The sequence below is a fragment of the Sciurus vulgaris genome, assembly GCF_902686455.1.
Source record: "Sciurus vulgaris genome assembly, chromosome: 8".
NCBI lineage: Eukaryota > Metazoa > Chordata > Mammalia > Rodentia > Sciuridae > Sciurus > Sciurus vulgaris.
In genome coordinates, this window is record NC_136468.1 from 69,204,063 (window position 1) to 69,223,364 (window position 19,302).

At 36.0% G+C, this 19,302-nt stretch overlaps 1 protein-coding gene across 1 annotated transcript in view; it reads left to right on the plus strand.

Moving 5' to 3' along the window:
* Window positions 1-19,302, plus strand: part of PRKAR2B (protein kinase cAMP-dependent type II regulatory subunit beta) — a 101,754-nt gene that overhangs the window by 46,128 nt on the left and 36,324 nt on the right. The window contains exons 3-4 of the mRNA XM_079150032.1: window positions 13,881-13,933; window positions 18,685-18,768. Coding sequence (XP_079006158.1) covers window positions 13,881-13,933; window positions 18,685-18,768 — 137 coding nt within the window. The remainder of the gene's footprint in view (window positions 1-13,880; window positions 13,934-18,684; window positions 18,769-19,302) is intronic.

Here is a 19,302-nt window from a genome sequence, read left to right on the forward strand (position 1 = left end):
TGGCTGAGTAATATTCCATTGTATAAATATACCACAGTTTCTTTATCCGTTCATCAATTGAAGGGCATCTACATCTTTGTAGTATGCTGATTTTAAGTCCTTTGGGTATAGGCCAAGGAGTGGGAGAGCTGGGTCAAATGGTGGTTCCATTCCAAGCTTTCTGAGGAATCTCCACAGTGCTTTCCAGATTGGCTGCACTAATTTGCAACCCCACCAACAATGTATGAGTGTACCTTTTTCCCCACATCCTTGCCAACACTATTGTTGCTTGTATTCTTGATAATCGCCATTCTAATTGGGGTGAGATGGAATCTTAGGGTAGTTTTGATTTGCATTTCTCTTATTACTAGAGAAGTTGAACATTTTTTCATATGTCTATTGATTTCTTGTAGAGCTTCTTTTGTGAAGTGTCTGTTCATTTCCTTAGCCCATTTGTGGATTGGATTATTTGTATTCTTGGTGTAGAGTTTTTTGAGTTCTTTATATATTCTGGAAATTAGTGCTCTATCTGAAGTATGAGTGGCAGAGATTTTCTCCCACTCTGTAGGCTCTCTCTTCCCATTGCTGATAGTTTCCTTTGCTGAGAGAAAGCTTTTTAGTTTGGATCTATCCCAGTTATTGATTCTTGCTTTTATTTCTTGTGCTATGGGAGTCCTGTTAAGGAAGTCTGATCCTAAGCCAACAAGTTGAAGGTTTGGACCTACTTTTTCTTCTATAAGATATAGGGTCTCTTCCGAGACCCTGATCCATTCTGAGGTCCTTGATCCATTGTGAGTTGAGTTTTGTGCAGGGTGAGAGATATAGGGGTTTAGTTTCATTCTGCTGCATATGGATTTCCAGTTTTCCCAGCACCATTTGTTGAAGAGGCTATCTTTTCTCCATTGCATATTTTTGGCACCTTTGTCTAGTAAGAGAAAATTGTATTTATTTGGGTTTGTGTCCATGTCTTCTATTCTGCAGCATTGATCTACCTGTCTATTTTGGTGCCAATACCATGCCGTTTTTGTTACTATTGCTTTGTAGTATAGTTAAAGATCTGGTATTGTGATACCCCCTGCTTCACTCTTCCTGCTAAGGATTGCTTCAGCTATTCTGGGTTTCTTATTCTTCCAGATGAATTTCATGATTGCTTGTTCTATTTCTGTAAGGTATGTCATTGGGATTTTAATTGAAAAACTACCCCATTCACAATAGCCTCGAAAAAATAAAATATTTGGGAATCAGTCTAATAAAAGAGGTGAAAGACCTCTACGATGAGAATTACAGAACACTAAAGAAAGAAATTAAAGAAAACCTTAGAAGATGGAAAGATCTCCCATGTTCTTGGATAGGCAGAATTAATATTGTCAAAATGGCCATGCTTTTATTTCTTGTGCTTTGGGAGTCTTGTTAAGGAAGTCTGGTCCTTGGCTGACATGATGAAGATTTGGGCCTCCTTTTTCTTCTATTTAGTGCAGGGTCTCTGGTCTAATTCCTAGGTCCTTGATCCATTTTGAGTTGAATTTTGTACAGAGTGAGCTAAAACATGTTTAGATGTGGGTTTCACTATGTTTGTTCTGTGCTGAGTTTCACTGAGCTTCTTGAGTTTGTAGATTAGTGTTTTTATATTAATGTTTAACAATTTGAAAAGTTGCTGGCTGTCATCTGTGGTGATTTTTCTGCTCATTTCCTCTTTTTGTGTCACTGCCATCACATACCGGCTAGTGTGCTCCATGTTGTTTCACAGGTCTCTAAAACACTTTATTTATATTCTTTTTCTCTTTGTTTGTCAAACTGAATAATTTATATTGAACTGTTTTCAGGTTCTTTGATTCTTTCTTCTGCCAACTTAAATCTGTAGAGCCAACCTAGTGGATTTTTCATCTCGATTGCACTTTTTTAAATTTCAGAATTTCTGTTTGATTCATTTTGATAATTTTCATTTGACAATTTTTGCCTCTTTGTTGAGTCTTATTTGTTGAGTTGTGGTCATTGTTCTTAATTGATTAAACATGGTTTCCTTTATCTCTTTCAACATGTTACAATAGTCTTTTTGAAATCTAAAAAGAATAGACAAGTCTAGTTAGACACAATTTATGTTGGATGTTTTTTCCCTGAGCATGGCACACTTCTTGTTTCTTTGTCTTATAAGTTTGCTGAGAATTGGATATTTTAAAAAATACTTTTAGCTGTAGATGGACACAATACCTTTATTTATTTATACACGGTGCTGAGGATCGAACCCAGTGCCTCAGCGTACGAGGCAAGCGCTCCACCACTGAGCCACAGTCCCAGCCCCAGACATTTTGGATATTTATGGTAGCAGTTCTGGATTATGAATTCCTTCGTATTCAGGTCATTGCATTTTTTTTTTTTTTCTTTTTTGGTAATTTGCCTGTGCTGAATCTGTGTGCTGCATCTCTGCCATGGTGTGTGGCTGCTGATGTCTTTGATTTTTGTTGATTTGCTTTCGTTCTTCATCCTGGCTTCTCAGGGTTCCCCTGACTCAGTGGTCAGTGATTGGTCAGAGGTTATACTATACCTAGAGCTGATGGATTTTGTGTGAATTTGGAGACATTGAAATTTCAGGCAGCTTTCAAGTATGCCCTAGCTTTTCCTTTCTGCCAAGCCATCTCATCTCTCCTATGCGTATGCTATAGCCTCGTGAACAGCTGGAGAAAGGAATGGCTTGGGTCCTGGCCAGTTTCTCCTGCATATACACACAGTCTTCCAGGCAGCCATGGATGCTTGGAGAGTTTATCAGGCATCCGTGACTGTCTCACTTTCTGTTAAATTTCTGGTTAGTTTGCCGGCATTGTGTGCTGCAGCCAGGAGCACAACAGAAGGCTGTCTCCTAGCTTTCCTGCTTGTCTTTGACCCAGGTCACTGTAACCAGCAGTGCTGCAGGGCAGGGTGGTTGTTGATCCTGTGGTGTTATCCCAACCCATTTATCCTTCTCTGCAGCAAAGCTAGCAGAACCACCATGCTGACCAAGCTCGAGGTGCGGGATAGCAGCCCTGGGCAGGAATGCCATAGGCTCCTAGTCTACCTTGAAATTCGGTGGGTTTATTCATGATTAATTTCTTCTTAATTCATTGTATGCCTTTGGTTGATTTCCAGAGCCCTGATTTTTTTTTAAAGTTTCATTTAGTTTTGTCTTTGCTTTTTGTAAGAAGGATTTACCATCCTCTGCACTCTGTTATACTAGTGTACTTTTAAGAACTGGTGGTGCATGCCTATAATCCCAGTGACTCAGGAGGCCCGGGCAGTAGGATTGCAAGTTCGGGGCCAGCCTGGGCAATTTTGAGAGACCCTGTTTCAAAAAATAAAAAGGGCTCAACGGTTCAATCCCTGTTCCAAAAGAGGAGAAAAAAAGAAAAAGAAAGAAAAGGAAAGATGGTTTTTAAGTATGCAAGGTGGAGAAAAAACAACACATTATGGCAAAATGGAGGTAGACATTTTGGTTTTTTTTTTTTTTTTGGTATTGAGCATTGAGCCCAGAGCTTTGCATATACTAAGCACACACTCGACCACTGAGCTACAACTTCACCCATTATCTCTTTTATGTGAATTTTTTTTTTTACTATGAGTTTCAGTTTTACCATGGCATTGCTAACGAGATATTTTTCAGAACTATTTTTAAAGAAATTTTAACATCTTGATTCTGTTAGTTGCAGTAAATGTATTTTTTTAGGAAGTATTAAACTCAAGCTAATTTTGAAAAAGAACTAGGTAGATTTTTAAAAAGATTATTAGCAATAAGCCTTTTTATGTTTTTAGTCCCTTTTAACATTTGAGATGTGAATGTTTCATGGAATTTTACAGTTATTCTCCCTTTGAGATATGAAGGCTTAAGGAGTTTTACGATTATCTCTTTGTCTAAAAAAGTCCTTATTTCTGATTATAAATATAGTACATTCTGGATAAAAGTGAGGAAAACCTAGGAAGGCACAAAAGGAAAACACAAATAATCACAGGCTTACTGTCATGGAATTACTGCTATAGAAACATTTGTATTTATTCCGTCAGGGATTTTTAATTCATATTTTTTGTGTTCACAGTGTGCACCTGTCTTGAAAACTGCTTTAAACAAGAAAAAAAAAAAAACCTAGTAAGATTTGATAATATTTTCTTTTGTCATTAGATATTCCCATAGAAATAATTTTTAAATGGTTGCATAAATATCAATAGTATATGTGGATATGTATCTTAACATATTATTTATCATTGGGAAATTAGATTTCTTTCTTTTTAAACTGTCATTTCTTCAAATGAAATTACTTGAAAAACACTTGCTAAATTGGACATGAAATTTTCAGTTTTTAATAACATTTCCAAACTGATCTGTCCATTTCCACCCCCCCAGCCAATTTAGAGTTTTACCAGCAGTTATGAGAAAGTCCATTTAAACAATGCATCTTCTCTGATACTGACTTTTATTAAAAAACAAACAAGTTTGCTAATTTATTAGATTTTAAAAGTGTATAGGGGCTAGGGCTGTAGCTCAGTGGCAGAGCACCTGCCTGGCATGTGTGAGGTGCTGGGTTTGATCCTTAGTGCCACATAAAAATAAACAAAGGCATTTTGTCCATCTACAACTACAAAAAAAATTTTTTTAAAGTGTTTAGCATTTTAGTTTACTTCTGTATCTCATCTTATTAATTATCATATAACTTTAAATTCAAAACTCATTTGTCATTTACCGCCTCACAAATCTTGATTTAGATCCTGACCTGAAGAAATAATAGTGTAAAGAAAATCTGAATTACCAACAAAGGCTAATTAAAATAAATATCTATTAATATTTAATATCTATTAATATTTACTACCAATAACTAAAATAAATATCTATTCATATTGATATCTATAGATTTCAGTGTGGCTACTTGAAAATTATGTTTTTAGATAAATATCTAATAACAGAGAATATGTTCACCAAATCTTACACTTTTTTTTAAAGCATTTTTCAAGAGATTGTGTGGGTTAATTCCACAGAAAATATACATGAAAAAAGTCTGATGTGTTCCACTTTAAAAAATGGAAATGTGTCTTTTCTTCAAGAAGAAAATCCTATTAGGTTAGATGGATTTATTTCTTTTGACTTTAAATATGAATAAACTAGACTGAATTGCATTTTCTTTTCAATGTGTATTATATTGTGAGTCTTTGGAAATCAATATGCCTTCTTCTGTCATAATTTCTTAATAATTTAATAGCATCAAAATCCGTACTAGACTTCTAATAACCACATCGAGAGGCTTGATGGAAACATATTTCCCTAATATGTTTGTATCAACATATTATGTAGTTTTATTCCTCAGTTTGAAAGCAAGGAATTTCCTATATTATTATCCCATCCTGGTTATGTTTCAGTTCGAATTTCCTATCCTAGAACAATCTAATCAAATGGTACTTGTTCTGAAAACTTATTAGTAAATTACAAGTCTCTGTAGTGTTTCTGTCCTTACATTTCTCTCATATGTGTATGTTAGGTACTGTTAGTCTCACAAACAATAAATAAATAAAATATTCCAGAAACCTTAAGTGTAACTTTACAATATATTTGAAAGGCAAATTCGTATTTTGATAAATGTGGCTATATTGTTTATTATCAGCTAATATTTATATTTAATTCAGTTGAAGGTTTCAGACCCAACAAAATAAATTCCGTGAGATGATCACAATATTTGAATAGTAAAAGTATTTGCACATACTCTTGGAAAGCTGTCTGCTAGTATTTAAACCAAAGGATCAGAATTCATTTTCATTTGTCCTTGACTATTAATTTCTTAAAATGCACAATATTCATTCAATACAGTGTTCAGAAGTTTTCATTAGGCCATTTTCAGAAAAGATGCAAATACAGTTCCTATTCCAGTGTTGTTCTTAAGTACAAATTGATCCATTTGCTGTCTGCTGCTTAACCATGTTCTGGAGAATATCATTCCTGAATTCTGATCATTAGTAGCAAACATATGGCTTTAAAAAAATTAATGGTTCTCTGAATATATTCTCCTCAGTTGTTCTTCAGGCTCTTTTTGCTGTATTGTTTATCTTACTGTTGGTCCTTTGTGAGTTTTTACTCTTCTTCTAAAAGAATGTTTGCTTTACTTTGAAGAGTATTTATAACACACCCAGAAATTGGGTTCCCAGGTTACATGTATCGTCTTTTCTTGGCTCCTTATTGTTAATTTTCTTACAGCCTTTTATAAACAGCACTGGAAGTTACAGGGGCCCTGTTCCATTGTGAAAGGAACTGAAGTCCTTATGTACTTTCCTCTTGTAATCCCACAAGCTATTCATGATGTTTGAACAGTGGAAATGTCCCATATTGCTAGAATTCTTTCTAGAAACCTGTTGAATGCTTTGTCTTCTTTATGTGCCCTGCTGTAAATAAATTTGTTATTTAAAGAAGTGGTTGATGTTTTATAGGCTGAATGCATACATGTAGAGCATGTGATAGGAAGAAAACATCTTGGGGAGAGAGCCAGGGATGAAGTATACATGCTAAATAACCAGTTTTGAACACCTTGGAAGCCGAATCTAGAGTAAAAATTCACTTACCACATATGTGTCTTTTGTTTTTCCTTTGGCGATCTTTTTTTTAAAACAGATTTTGAAATATTTTGGCTTCTTTAGCTTTAATAATAGGAAAATAGCACATGAGGAGCAAATTCTTACTTCCTTGAAGCTCTGTATTGTTGCTCATTATGTACTTTTTAGCAACACCCATCCCAATAGTGTTCCGAACATTGATGGCTTATTTGTGAGTTGTCAGTGATTCTTGATTGTACAGTCACTTAAAAGAGGAGTGGTATGTATGTTGAGGAAAATTGTCTTTGGAACCATATAATCTTAAAAAAGGAACCAGCCAATTTTGTAGTTTAATTCTAAATACCTCTCTTGTTAAATGACAGCAAAAATCATAGTTTTGAGATTGTGACAGTATAGTAAAATACTTGAAATATTTAACATGTTAGAACATATCAGAATGTGATATAGAGGAAATTACAAGAAAAAAGTGTTGAGAAATTTTTTAGGTTTGGTAATTATGTATCTGGAATGATTTAGGATCTACTTGAGTATGAATATGTTTAAAACAGAGTTTTATAGGGAACCACAAGTTGGTTTGTGGATGGCTGATTCTTAAAAGTGCCATTGATAACTTGAGGGAAAAGCAGAACATTCTAGATTCAGTGGAAAGTATTTCTATCATATTACCCAGACAGGGTTATAGAGTTAAATGCTTTGGCTAAAGCCCTTATAGTAAAAGTCTGCCGACATAAACATAGGTGATCTTGGAATTAAATATTCACTTAGGTACTATTTAATGAATGATGCCAAAATTTCTGCAGGATAACTAAAGAATACATTTATGTTGCTCTTTATGTAGCTACAATGTAGCCTATAATAGGGTGGATTATAAGAAGTTAATATTTTCATGCAGGAAGTAGTAAAATGTTATTATAAGTTAAATAACCAGATATTAAAATTGGAGAGGCAGTTTTAAGAAAATTTTAATAATTTTGTTCACAGCTTATAAGATAGCCTTATTCTGTATTTATAGGTTAAGAAATTTTCTACTTTTTTAAAAATTAAAGGAAAATAAATTTTTGGAGGGTGGGATTGAATCCAGGACCTTGCACATGCTAGGCAAAACTCTACCACTGAGCTAGGCCCCCAGCCCCTCCCCAATTTTAAGAAAACTGTGAGGTCGATATCAGTCTTCCTTCCATTCACCTTCTAAGCCTGTGGTAGAGGGTGGGTAGAGAGCACTTTGGGTTAGGACCATCAGCTGGTTTAGTATGCTGGGTTTCTCACCTGGTAAAGTCATGGTAATAGTGCATTTCCCCATCTCCTTTAAGTTGGGAATGGCGATGTCACATAGCCAATGAAATGTGGTATATATTCCTTCTTGGCAGAGGAGGCACAAATCACTTCCAGGCAGAAATGTTAGGAGCCAAGGAGCAGTTTGTCACTGCCTTAGGGATTGGTGGCATTCCAAACTGTGGAGGCTCTGTCAACCTGCAACCCTGAGTAAAGACCACATGGAACAAAGTACCACTGTCCTGAGATGGACATACCACGTGAGCAAGAAATAAATGTACTTGGTTTGAAGTCCCTGAGATTTGAGGACAGCCTGTTCCTGTTGTCAAGCCAGTCTAACCTGATGTGCAGTTTCTGTATGTCCAAGAGTAAGGAAAATACATCTCTTACAAACTAAATAATAGTTATTTCTTCCACCATTTTGTTAACGTTTACTGTGTGCCAGTCACCCATTCTTTGTGCTAAGAATATAGCAGGGAACAAAAGCCTCTCTCTCCTTTTCTCCCTGAACTTCTTCCCTTTCTTCGTTAGCTATTTAGGAATCTCCCTGCTGTGAAGCCTCCTTCTCTTCTCCATGCCTTTGGTGACTCCTTTCTCCTGTGTTCCTACAGCGTTTCGTACATACTTCCATTACGGCACTGATACTATCATGACGGTTCTATTTCTGCCTCTCTTTCTAGGCTAAAAAAATGTTTTACATATGGTATATATTTATAACATTTAAGGTAAGATGTGGATTAAACAACTTGTGCATTTATAATGTATTACAAAAGAATATGTTTATACAGTCCCATCCCTTCACTTATTTGTGCATTTGTATATTTATTTATCATTCCTTTATTCTTTGTGTTCTTCCCATATTTCAAAAAAACATTTTTTGAAAGAATGAGTTTTCCTGTGAGAACTTTTGCTTGAATGTCTTTTAGAATCAAAATATAAACTTTGGTATTTTGGGCATTTTCTCTAAATGTCTCTACTGTGTGAATTTGAGTTTAAGATCATTGCTAGTCTGAGGCTGTAGCTCAGTGGTAGAGTGCTTGCTTGCCTTGCATGTGTGAGGTGCTGGTTCAATCCTCAGCACCACAGAAAAGATAAGTAAAATAAAAGTATTGTGTCAGCCTACAACTAAAAAAATTTTTTTTAAAAAAAGATTATTGCTAATGGGTGAGACCAGATTTATATTAAATTACTGGGGCAGAAATGTGAATGCATAGGTGAGGGGAAGCCTGCTGGCATTGTGGTGCTTCCTCTTTCACTCGCTGTAACCATTGTGTTTTATACCAGTGTTCCTCACTCTTTTTAGACATTATATCTCCTAATTGTGCTAATAAGATTTTACTACCACAGATAGACTGCGTATGTGTGTATTTAATGTGTATTTGTACTTTATACCCAAAAAAAGTTACTTTTTTTTTTTTTTTTGCCCCTTAAGAACCATTTTCTTGGTTGAGATGCATGCCTTAAACTGATGTTTATAAAAGGTAATTTTTTCCTTTGTAGGAAGGTTTTTTCACTTCAATAAGTTAACTATATTGAGTCAGAACTCTGTTGTCTAACACACCTGTGCTTTTATAATCACTTTATTTTAAGCTGATGATAATTTAAATAAGTATACTAAAGTCCTAGTGTATTGAGAGCACTGGAAAATTCACTTTTTTATGTTGCATAGAAGTCAGTTTGGAACTAGATAGAAGGCTTCTAAACCATGAAGTCTTTGTGTAAAGTTTTCATAAATTTGTCTTTTATTCTTTTAATAAAACATTTATGGAGGGTGTGCTGTGTATAAAGACTGTGTCAGAGCTGAAGACTCAGTGGCTTAGAGAGTTCAGTCTGGTTCCCTTGTTTGCTAGCTAGAATGCTGCTAGGGTTATATATACTGGAGTAGTGCAAAGTTACTTTGATTGCACTAATTTTCAACCATTAGCAACAAAGTGGAGCAGGTTCTTGATGGAAAACTCTGGGAGTTGGCATAACCCTTTGTCTACCACACTATATATATAGTGCATGAAAAGATTGAGGGCCAAGTCCCACAAGATGCAAAGTCAATATAGTTCTTACTTTCCTGTCTGTTCTGCAATCTGTGACATTTGGCTACACCAGTACATATTACTTTGTCTGCAATGTGGGAATCTGCTTAAATTTTTGGACTATTCTAAACAACCAGTATCTGAATACATATATCACGAAATAACAGTAAAACTTTGATACAGAGTTTACTTAAAGAATAGGGCTCTGTCTCTCACTACTATTTAATTGCTAAAGAATGAAATAGTTTAAAACTAAATTTCATATTGCCTAGAAGATATAGGGCAAATACATTTCAAAAAGAATACAAGGCAGTACAAGTTATCTGAAGGCTTCCGTTTGACCAGACATCCAAACACAGAGCCTGTCATTCATTTAGTCTGTTGCACAAATATTTACAGAACTTCTAACCTCTGTGCTGGGCCCTTTTTTGAAAACACAGAAGGCACTCACTTGCACTCATCCTCTCAGTCCCCATTTCTTGAACAAAGAGTGCAGGATATTTTAACACAGAGCAACTTGTCATTCATTCATTCCTTCATTCATGCATACATGCATTCATTCATTCCATGTGTTTGTGAATCTGTGTACAGGTACACTATTGTGAGACATTAAAAAGAGACATCATCTCTGACCGCAAGGATTTTGCATGCTTGCTTGTTCTTTGGTCAGCCATTCGTTCAAATGTGCATTGAGCCAGGCAATGTGCCATGTCAGTGCTAGGGAAATAAGAGATAAACAAGGGACTACTCTAAGTCTCTGAAGGGCTGCAGGTCCCAGCCTAGAGAAGCAAACAGTTGTAGCATGTTTGGAAGAGTTCAATATGGTAAGTAATAATAATGAGCTCTACCCACTGTGTTGGGTGAGTACAAAGAAGGAGCACGAAAGTGGAGTTTCACAAATTAACTTTGTGTAGTGAGACGTCAAGATGTGACCTTGCATTCCCCTCAGTGCTAGGAATTGAACCCCACAACTTCACGTGTGCTAGGCAAGTGTTCTACTAAGCTACATCCCCAACCCAAGATACACTCCTGATCTGACTTTTTAGTTGGGATTAGAGAAGAGAGATGGTTTGGAAAGGAGACTGTAGAGAAAGTTCCAATTAGAAGAAACAGTTTAAATGACTACAAGGAGCTATAAGGCACTATAGCAACTTTGCAAAACTGCAAGTGCTTTATTTTAATTTGGCTATAGGAGGTGAATTCTAATCTAGGGAAATAATTGCAACATAAAGGCCAAGAATTAAGTCTTTATAATACTGGAACAATAAATAAAATAATTTTTTAATAAAATAATCCAGACATAAACATACATACTCTGTGATAAAGTAGATAGCACAAATTAGAGGGGTATTAAGTAATATATAACAATGGGGCAGCTGATAAGCTGTTTGGAAAATAATAGATTCCTACTCTATATGATTCTTAGTCAGAGCTTAATGGCTAGAAGTTTAGACATTGACAAGGATTTCCTTCTGTGAATTAAAATTTCAGATCAATACTAATGGGTCAGTGAATATATATAAAAAGTCACCTGAAGAACCAAGTGTATTTCCTGGTACATCACTTTCTTAAATGTGTTGGTCCTATGAACTGGGCCACCTTCATGGGCCTCATACTCATCAGGGCTCTACATTTAGCTTAATTTTCTGCTGTTATTGTCCTCTGGAAAGTAAGTTTTTGAACATGGGCTCATATTTTCTTTTTGTACTGAACCCTACAAATTCTGGAGACAGTCCTGCCTATGAAGTTGGTCATGCATGGGCCAGAGAGTTAGAGAGTCATATTTTAGACATAGATTTTCTCATGCCCTTTGGAGAGCTATGGCTCGCCCAGTTACAGTTCCTGGCCATAGTAGCAGGGTTATTTGTATTGTGCATGTGGGGGGACCTCAGCCTGTTCAACCTTACACCATTAGTCATTCAATTTATTTGACAAACCCTCTAACTACTCATTTCCTGCTCACCAAGCAATCTTTTAATTGTGATTTGGCTGCTTCTTTGGTTTTCTTGCAGGGAGAGAATTGGCTGGTCATGCTGACTCTACTTCATCTTGGAAATTAGTTATTAAATTGGCATTCTGTTTACATGCATCATTGAGGGTCTTTCATGTGAGCCTGTTCCTGAGAGACAGGTCTCCTTTGGCTGGGTTTCTGAGATATAAGGCTGAAGTCCAGGCATTGTGCTGGTCAGTTCACCAGAGCAATCAAGTGTACGACAGGGCTTGAGACCAAGGGTTTTGGAGTCTTGAAACAGGCAATCCTGCATCAGAAATGGGTCTTGTCTTGTTACTTACTAACTTGTGTGACCTTGACCTCTTTATGCTCTAGTCATTCTTCTGTCAAATGATGGCATTATCATTTACTATAGGGTTGTGAGATTGAAGTAAAATAATATACCTTAGGTCAGGGTTTCAGCCTCAGTACTGTTGACATCTGTGGTCTGATAATGCTTTCTTGGAGGTGGAGGAATATGGACTGTACTGTACCTTGTAGGATATTTAGTAGCATCCCTGACCTAAATGCCAGGAGAATCCTCCAACCCTCCACAGGTGTGACCATCAAAATGTTTCCAGACTTTACCAGGCAGATATCCTCTGTGGAGGACAGGACTGAACCTGGCTAAGAACCATTGGTCTAGATATATAGAGAAAAGAGAGCTGAAGTCAGGTTTTATAGTCATAATGGTGATGATGATACAAACTGATGATAACACTCTTGATGCCATACTGAGGTCCCTGGAAGATATTTAACTTGTCCTTTGTTCTCTCAGTTTCTATATTCATGATATAGTAAACACTCTGGGACTAAAGAGTAAATGTAAAAAGACCTACTTCAGAACAGCCTTTAAAAAAAAAGCAAGCAGCAGTTCTTTAGATTTGCAAATAAGAAAAATGGTGTCTGATCTCAAAAGCAGTGGTACTCCTGTAATATTTAGTGTTGGGTTTAAATCATATTGGGGTATTTTGTTCCTTGATAGATGTTACTATATTAAAAATATGCATGCATGAGCTGTAAAAATTGGAATCATTAAAAAACAAATCGAATAAAACGATTCATTGAACAGTTAAAATTCTATTAAGAAATTGGTTAATTTGGGAAGAAAACCAAATACTCCCCCATAGATAAAGATAAAGGATGAAATATAGCCAGCCTATAAACACTGGAAAATTGTTCAGATTTAATAATTTTGAAAAACTTAAATCCTTTTAAATTGGTGAAGATTTCAAACAGTAACATCTAATTCTGGGGTAGAGTTTAAGGAGCCTTTTTATACATTCCTTGTAGGACAATGAGTGGGTACAACCCCTCTGGAAGAAATATAATAAATATGCCTTAATATTTGTCATGCACTTTAGCCCCCCAAAATAGCATTTGGGAGTAATGCCTACAGTATAATCTGAAATGTAGACAAATATTTATGGATGAAGATGTTTATTGCAAAGTTCTTTTAATAAAAGCCAGCTAAATGTTCATCATTAGGCAAGTAGTTATTTATAGCATTTGATAAATAATCTTCAGTCCTTAAAAACAGTATTTACTGTTTCTGATGACTTGTGAAATTCTTATACCGTTAAATGAAAAAGCTCGTTTTAAAAGTGCATGTGCAATATAAACAATAAAGATGAAGGGAATATGCAAAATATTAGTAATATTTTTCTTGAAAGATTAGATTGTGGATAATTATGAAAGTTGCTCATAGCTATATGATTAAATTGATAAAATTTCATGGCAGACTTGGACTTTGTGTGTGTGTCCTTTTAGGTAATTTTTTAGGGCTTACGAATTTCTTTGCCTTGGAAACAAAGACAAAAGGATTTAGGCTTTGAATGGAAGAAAGTAAAAGCAGTTGTCAATGTCTTAAAATACAGCATTATATTCTAAGACACTCCTTATTATGTTATGAAATCAGTTTTAGGGGACAAACTGCTTGCCCTGGAATTAATTTTTTTTTTTATACCATGTACTCTTTGTATATGAATTTTTAAAGATGTATGTATTGTATTTTTTTGATGAATAAATCTTTAAAAAGCCTGTTTTTATATTTATAGTATGTGCAGAAGCCTATAATCCTGATGAAGAAGAAGATGATGCGGAATCCAGGGTATGTAATTTACTGAATGAATTAATTTTAGATTGATATTCATATAAGGTAAAGAGTAATAGAAAAGATGTCAGTAGGCATACAGGTTAACAGGAGACATAATGGGATTATACTGATTATTACTTTTTCAAGTCTTACCTCTGATAACCTACTTTTGCTTCAAATTCTGTAGAATTATTTTTATCCAAAAAGCATGTCTCTTTGGATAAAAGGAAAGATGAACATATTGCTCACTGTATTTCTGGTTTTATTTCTTTTGCAAAATATATCCTGGTGATGAAAAATGTTTTCAACTCTTTCTCATAGTGATAATGTTATTTTTCCTTAGAAAGTGCTTCTAGTAAAGAAAAATACTAGGGAAGATCTGCTATTCCTGTTAGTGATAACAATAGAGGTTTACTCTCTACAAGTCACAGTGAAATTACATTGAAGGTGTCAGTATAGCAGTTACCGTTTGTTTTTTTTTAAATCTATGTGTTGATTGTTTGCCCAGCAACTGATTTCTTGGAGGCCCTAATGTTTTTGTAAGACCTTGTCCAGTGTGGTTTGACGCAGTTTTTAAGCTGTGTCCTTTAACTTGGTTCTTCTTTTATTTATTCAGTCAAAAGTAAACTAAATAAGAGATTACTGTGCCTGGGAATGAAAAGTAATAATTTACTTTTTTTTTTTTTTTTTTTTGAGTACATACTTTATCAAAGTCCCCCTTGTCTCTTTAACCTTAAAAGGTATAAACAAGAACCTATTTCTTTAGCTCTGAAAACTACTTAAGTTAGATTGAGTTTTAATAAAGAAAAGCAGATGGTAGGTCCCTAAGTCATTACATCATGAAGCTCCCTGAAATACACATGAAACCCAGTGGTAGAAAGATCAGGAGCCTTATAACACAGAAGATCTTGATGTCTCATTTCACTCCTGATCCTATGCAGAGTCCCAGCACTAGGTATCATTTCTCACTACCAGAACTTAAATTATTTTGATGAAATCTTCAGATCCCAGCCAGGAAATTATGTTGCCTTAGGATCCAGATATTTTTGCTTATCTGTGACATGCTGTTTACCACTCTGTATAGTCTAAAAAACTCCACCTTATGCCTATCATATACCTTATGTATCTAGCAGAAACAGGAAAGGATGACATCTGAAGACGAGTCACATTCTTTTTATTTGTGATTAAATGTATATGATAAAATATAATAATAAAGGTAAGTTTGATGAGGTAGTTTAAATTAATAAAAAATGTAAATTGAAGGAGCATTTAGCAGTACAGTTTGAAAACTATGTGTTGTCTCATTGACTCAAAAAATGTGAGATCTTGAGAGGAATGTTAGCTTCCATTGAACCCATGAGATAAGTAAAGTGTTTTGTCTAATTCATACTAACAACTAATTGCTAACAGTTTTGATGGGGAGGCTCCCCCCATTAAAATTTGCTCTGCTAGCTGGGTGCAGTGGCACTTGCTTATAATCCCAGCAACTGGAGGCAGAAGGATCTCAAGTTCAGGATCATCCTTGGCAACTAACTTAACCTGTGTTAAAATAAAATATAAAATAGGGATGGGGTAGGGTAGTATATGACTCAATGAAGGAGCCTTTGCTCCTGGGTTCAATGCCCAGGAACACACACACACCACACACACACACACACACACACACACACACACACACACACCACACACACACACACACACACACACACACACACACACACACACACACACACACACACACACCCTTGGCTGCATAAAACCCTATCCACATTAAAATGAACACAAAAAAAGAAAATACTGGGGAGAGCTTATTGGACAGATGTGTAGAGATCTTAATCAAGTTCAGCAAAAGTTCAAAGACCCAGCCATATTTAGTAGGCAGGAGATAGCCCATCTTTGGGATGTTTTCAGCAGAAGGGTACCTGAATTGACTGTTGTCATTGAAAGATACCCAGATTCCAGTCTCTCTTTATTCCTGTATCTCTCTAGTTTCCCAGGATTTTCTGATAGACCCAGTGTTGGCCAGAGTGAGGACAGGATTGGGTAGTGTAGTTGGCTACTCAGGAACTACTTCTATAAATGAGGGCAGGCAGTTTCTAGAGAAGTTCCTAGGGGGTCGTTGTGGGTTTGGGGATTCATTCCAGGACTCGTCCCCTATAATACCTTTAAATATTTTTAAAAAAAATTTGTTTAGTTGTCACTGAACCTTTATTTTATTTGTTTATATAGTGCTGAGAATTGAACCTAGTGCCTCACACATGCTAGGCAAGCACTCCACCACTGAGCCACAACCCCAGCCCTATTTTTAAATATTTTGGTAATATGATAATTATATGTTAATGATTTTGATAAGGTGCTATAGGTTCTCAGTTATTCTTAGTATTCTTTCCTCTAAACATGTTTTAAAAACTTGATCTTTTTGTCATAGAAACTATAAGGCAAACTACCCTTAGGAATAATTACCACATATTTCAAAATTAATTAGATCTAGGCAGATATTGGAAAATCTCTGTGAGAAAAATGTACAGTGTGTTTAGAATAACATTTCACTTGGACATTTTGTATTGTTTCTCTATGTAATGCAAAATTCGAGACTCTGTATATCACCAAATCCTTAAATCTCTGGTATAAATATATATTTATCCTCTGATGTGAATTCAAAGAAAATCTAGATTCTTAATACTCCTTTTGGAAAATGACAGATTTCAGTTGAAATGCCTTTAACAAATGAAAATTTGAGGATTTTATATATCTAACGTGGCTGCTGGGAGAGTAGAGCTGATAAATTTAAGAGTGGAGTGTTTATTACTCCACAGATTTCCACAGATTTCTTTTGGAGTATATTTTGCATATCTGGCTAGGTGCTAGGTATACAACAGTGAGCAAAATGAATAGGTCCCTGTCCTCTTGGAATTTATCTAGTGGCAGATGCAAACTAGTAAATTAATGAAAAATTACAAACTATGAAGTGCTAGGGGACAGTAAAACTGTAAGAATTAAAATCCCCTAATGCAAACAGGGGCCCTGCCTGTCTGGATTGGTTGAAGGTCTCCTTGTGAGTCGGTTGGATAGGGAAGGAATCTGACAAGAGTCTGTGGTGCATTTTGGCTTGAGCTGACTATTAGGAGGAGGAGTCTGAGGTTCCCAGTGAAGGCAGGGGTAACTGGGCAAGTGGCTGAGATAAGGGTGGGGAAGGAAGGAAAGGGGATTTACTTCTCAACAGATATGATGGATGGAGTCCATTGAGGTTTAAAGCTAGAGAATGAGGTGTTCTGATGACACCTCAGTTTTAAAAGATTACTTTCAGCTCTGTGTGAAGAATGGATTAGACAAATAGGAAAATATCTTGTACAGATTTCTCTTGCATAACAAGATACACAGTGCTCTTTAAAAACATGTGAGTAAACCTTATTTATCAATTGTGTTGTAATTCTTCTAACTGAAAGGCAGCAGAGACTTAGAGCAGGAGTTGGCAAAATTTTTCTATAGAGGCTTTTTGTTTGTTTTACTAAAAATTCACTCTGCAGAGAGTGAACATTTTGGACTTCAGAGGTCATAAGGTCTCTTGCAGCTACTGAACTGTACTGTCGTAAACTAGCAACACATAAATGAAAGCATGTCTGTGTTCCATTAAGATCTTATTTATAGACTCTTGAATTTGAATTTTATGTACTTTCTATGTATTGGAAAATATTCCTTATTTTTTTCCCCAGTCATTAAAGCTATTCTTCACTCAAAGGCCGTAGAAAAACAGACTTGCCTGCCTGTATAGTTTGATGATCCCTGGTTCAGAGAGCATTGCCTGTCTGGGATGAGTCCTAGCTCTGCAGCAATGAACTGGGGGATACTGGAGAAGTCATTTGGCCAAGCTCATTTTCTGCCTCTGATTGGTACCTGCTTCATGGGGTCTGTTACTAAGATGAAATGAGTTGGTATTTGTAGGACACTTAAAATCGTATAGCACTTGCTTAGTATGTGCAAGGCCCTGAGTTCTGTCCCTAGCAAGCAAGCAAGCAAGGAAGCAAGCAAACTAACAGTGAAGAATAGGTATTTTGAGTCATTGAGGCTTCTACTGGTCAGAAGGGACTTGAAAGTTGATGAGCCACTCTTAGAGAGGACATTCTGCTGTCTTTGCCCTCCTAGAATAAAAGTTTAGTGAGACTGTGGAAGGCTAGTTCCTCTTGTTTGTTCTAAAATGACAGCACCAGCACTCCTTGGATTCATTTTCTCTTAAACCCACACATGTCCTCTTGGAGTGGCAGTGCATCGTTGCTTTCTCCCTTCTGAAAATCCCACAGCTAATGTAACACACAGCTAAGACTTTCTTTGCTTCTAGAAATGATGTTCATCAAGTTTCAAAGGAAAGAGCTACATCCTAAAAGAGTATTAAATTTGGAAACAGAGCAAAGGCAGTCTCTTAAGTGTTCATTATAACACGTTGTCATTTTGTCCTTGCCTCTGCTGGCTGGGAACGTTGAGTCTTTGTAGCTAGTCATAATGAACTGTAACCTTTCCATAATGAACTTGCTAACCTTGGGGAAACACCCTTTTGAAGAACAGTGGACTACTGTATTGATGAATGTATACCATCCCCTGAGACAAACTGTATTGCTTTCCTCTACTTAGTGGGTGGTGGTTACTAGTCATCTAAAGTGAATTTCAGTGCTAACCTAAAGTGAACACCTTTTAGCATGCCTGTTGATTTTTGTTAGATTTTAATTTGTACTGACTGCTGTCTTTGTTTTTCTAATTTGGTGTCCTTTTAGATTATACATCCCAAAACTGATGATCAAAGAAATAGATTGCAAGAGGCTTGCAAGGACATCCTGCTTTTTAAGAACCTGGATCCGGTAAGATTAATCTTAATCATAGGAATGAGTTTTTTTCAGTGCCAGGGTCAAGAACTGTGCAGCAGCTTGAATTTTACCCTCATTTCAAGCTAACATCACATTACCCCAGGATGATGGCAGAGGTGACAGAGGCCTCAGCGTGGATACATGTGCATACAGTGGATTGTGCTGTAGCAGAGGGATACTAAATTTGGGGAGTTGTACACTGTCAGAGCAAGGAGTAAGCTAACTGGGCTGTTTGGGGGAAGACATGATCTTACACCTTCAGATTGCTTCTTACAGACACAACCCTGAGAAATTACCCAGGTAAAGACAGGACAGGATCTTGCATTCTGAATGCACCCAGGGGGCATGTGCAGGAATGCTGAGGGCCCATGGTCAAGGGCATCTCCCAACAGCCAGTAATAGTAACTATATTTGAATATTTTATAAAAATGTTACTTTTAAAATATAATATGGAATTTTATTAAAAATTTTAAATTAAAAATTCCATATTATATATATTTAAAAAAAGTTTTTTAGATGTTGATAGAC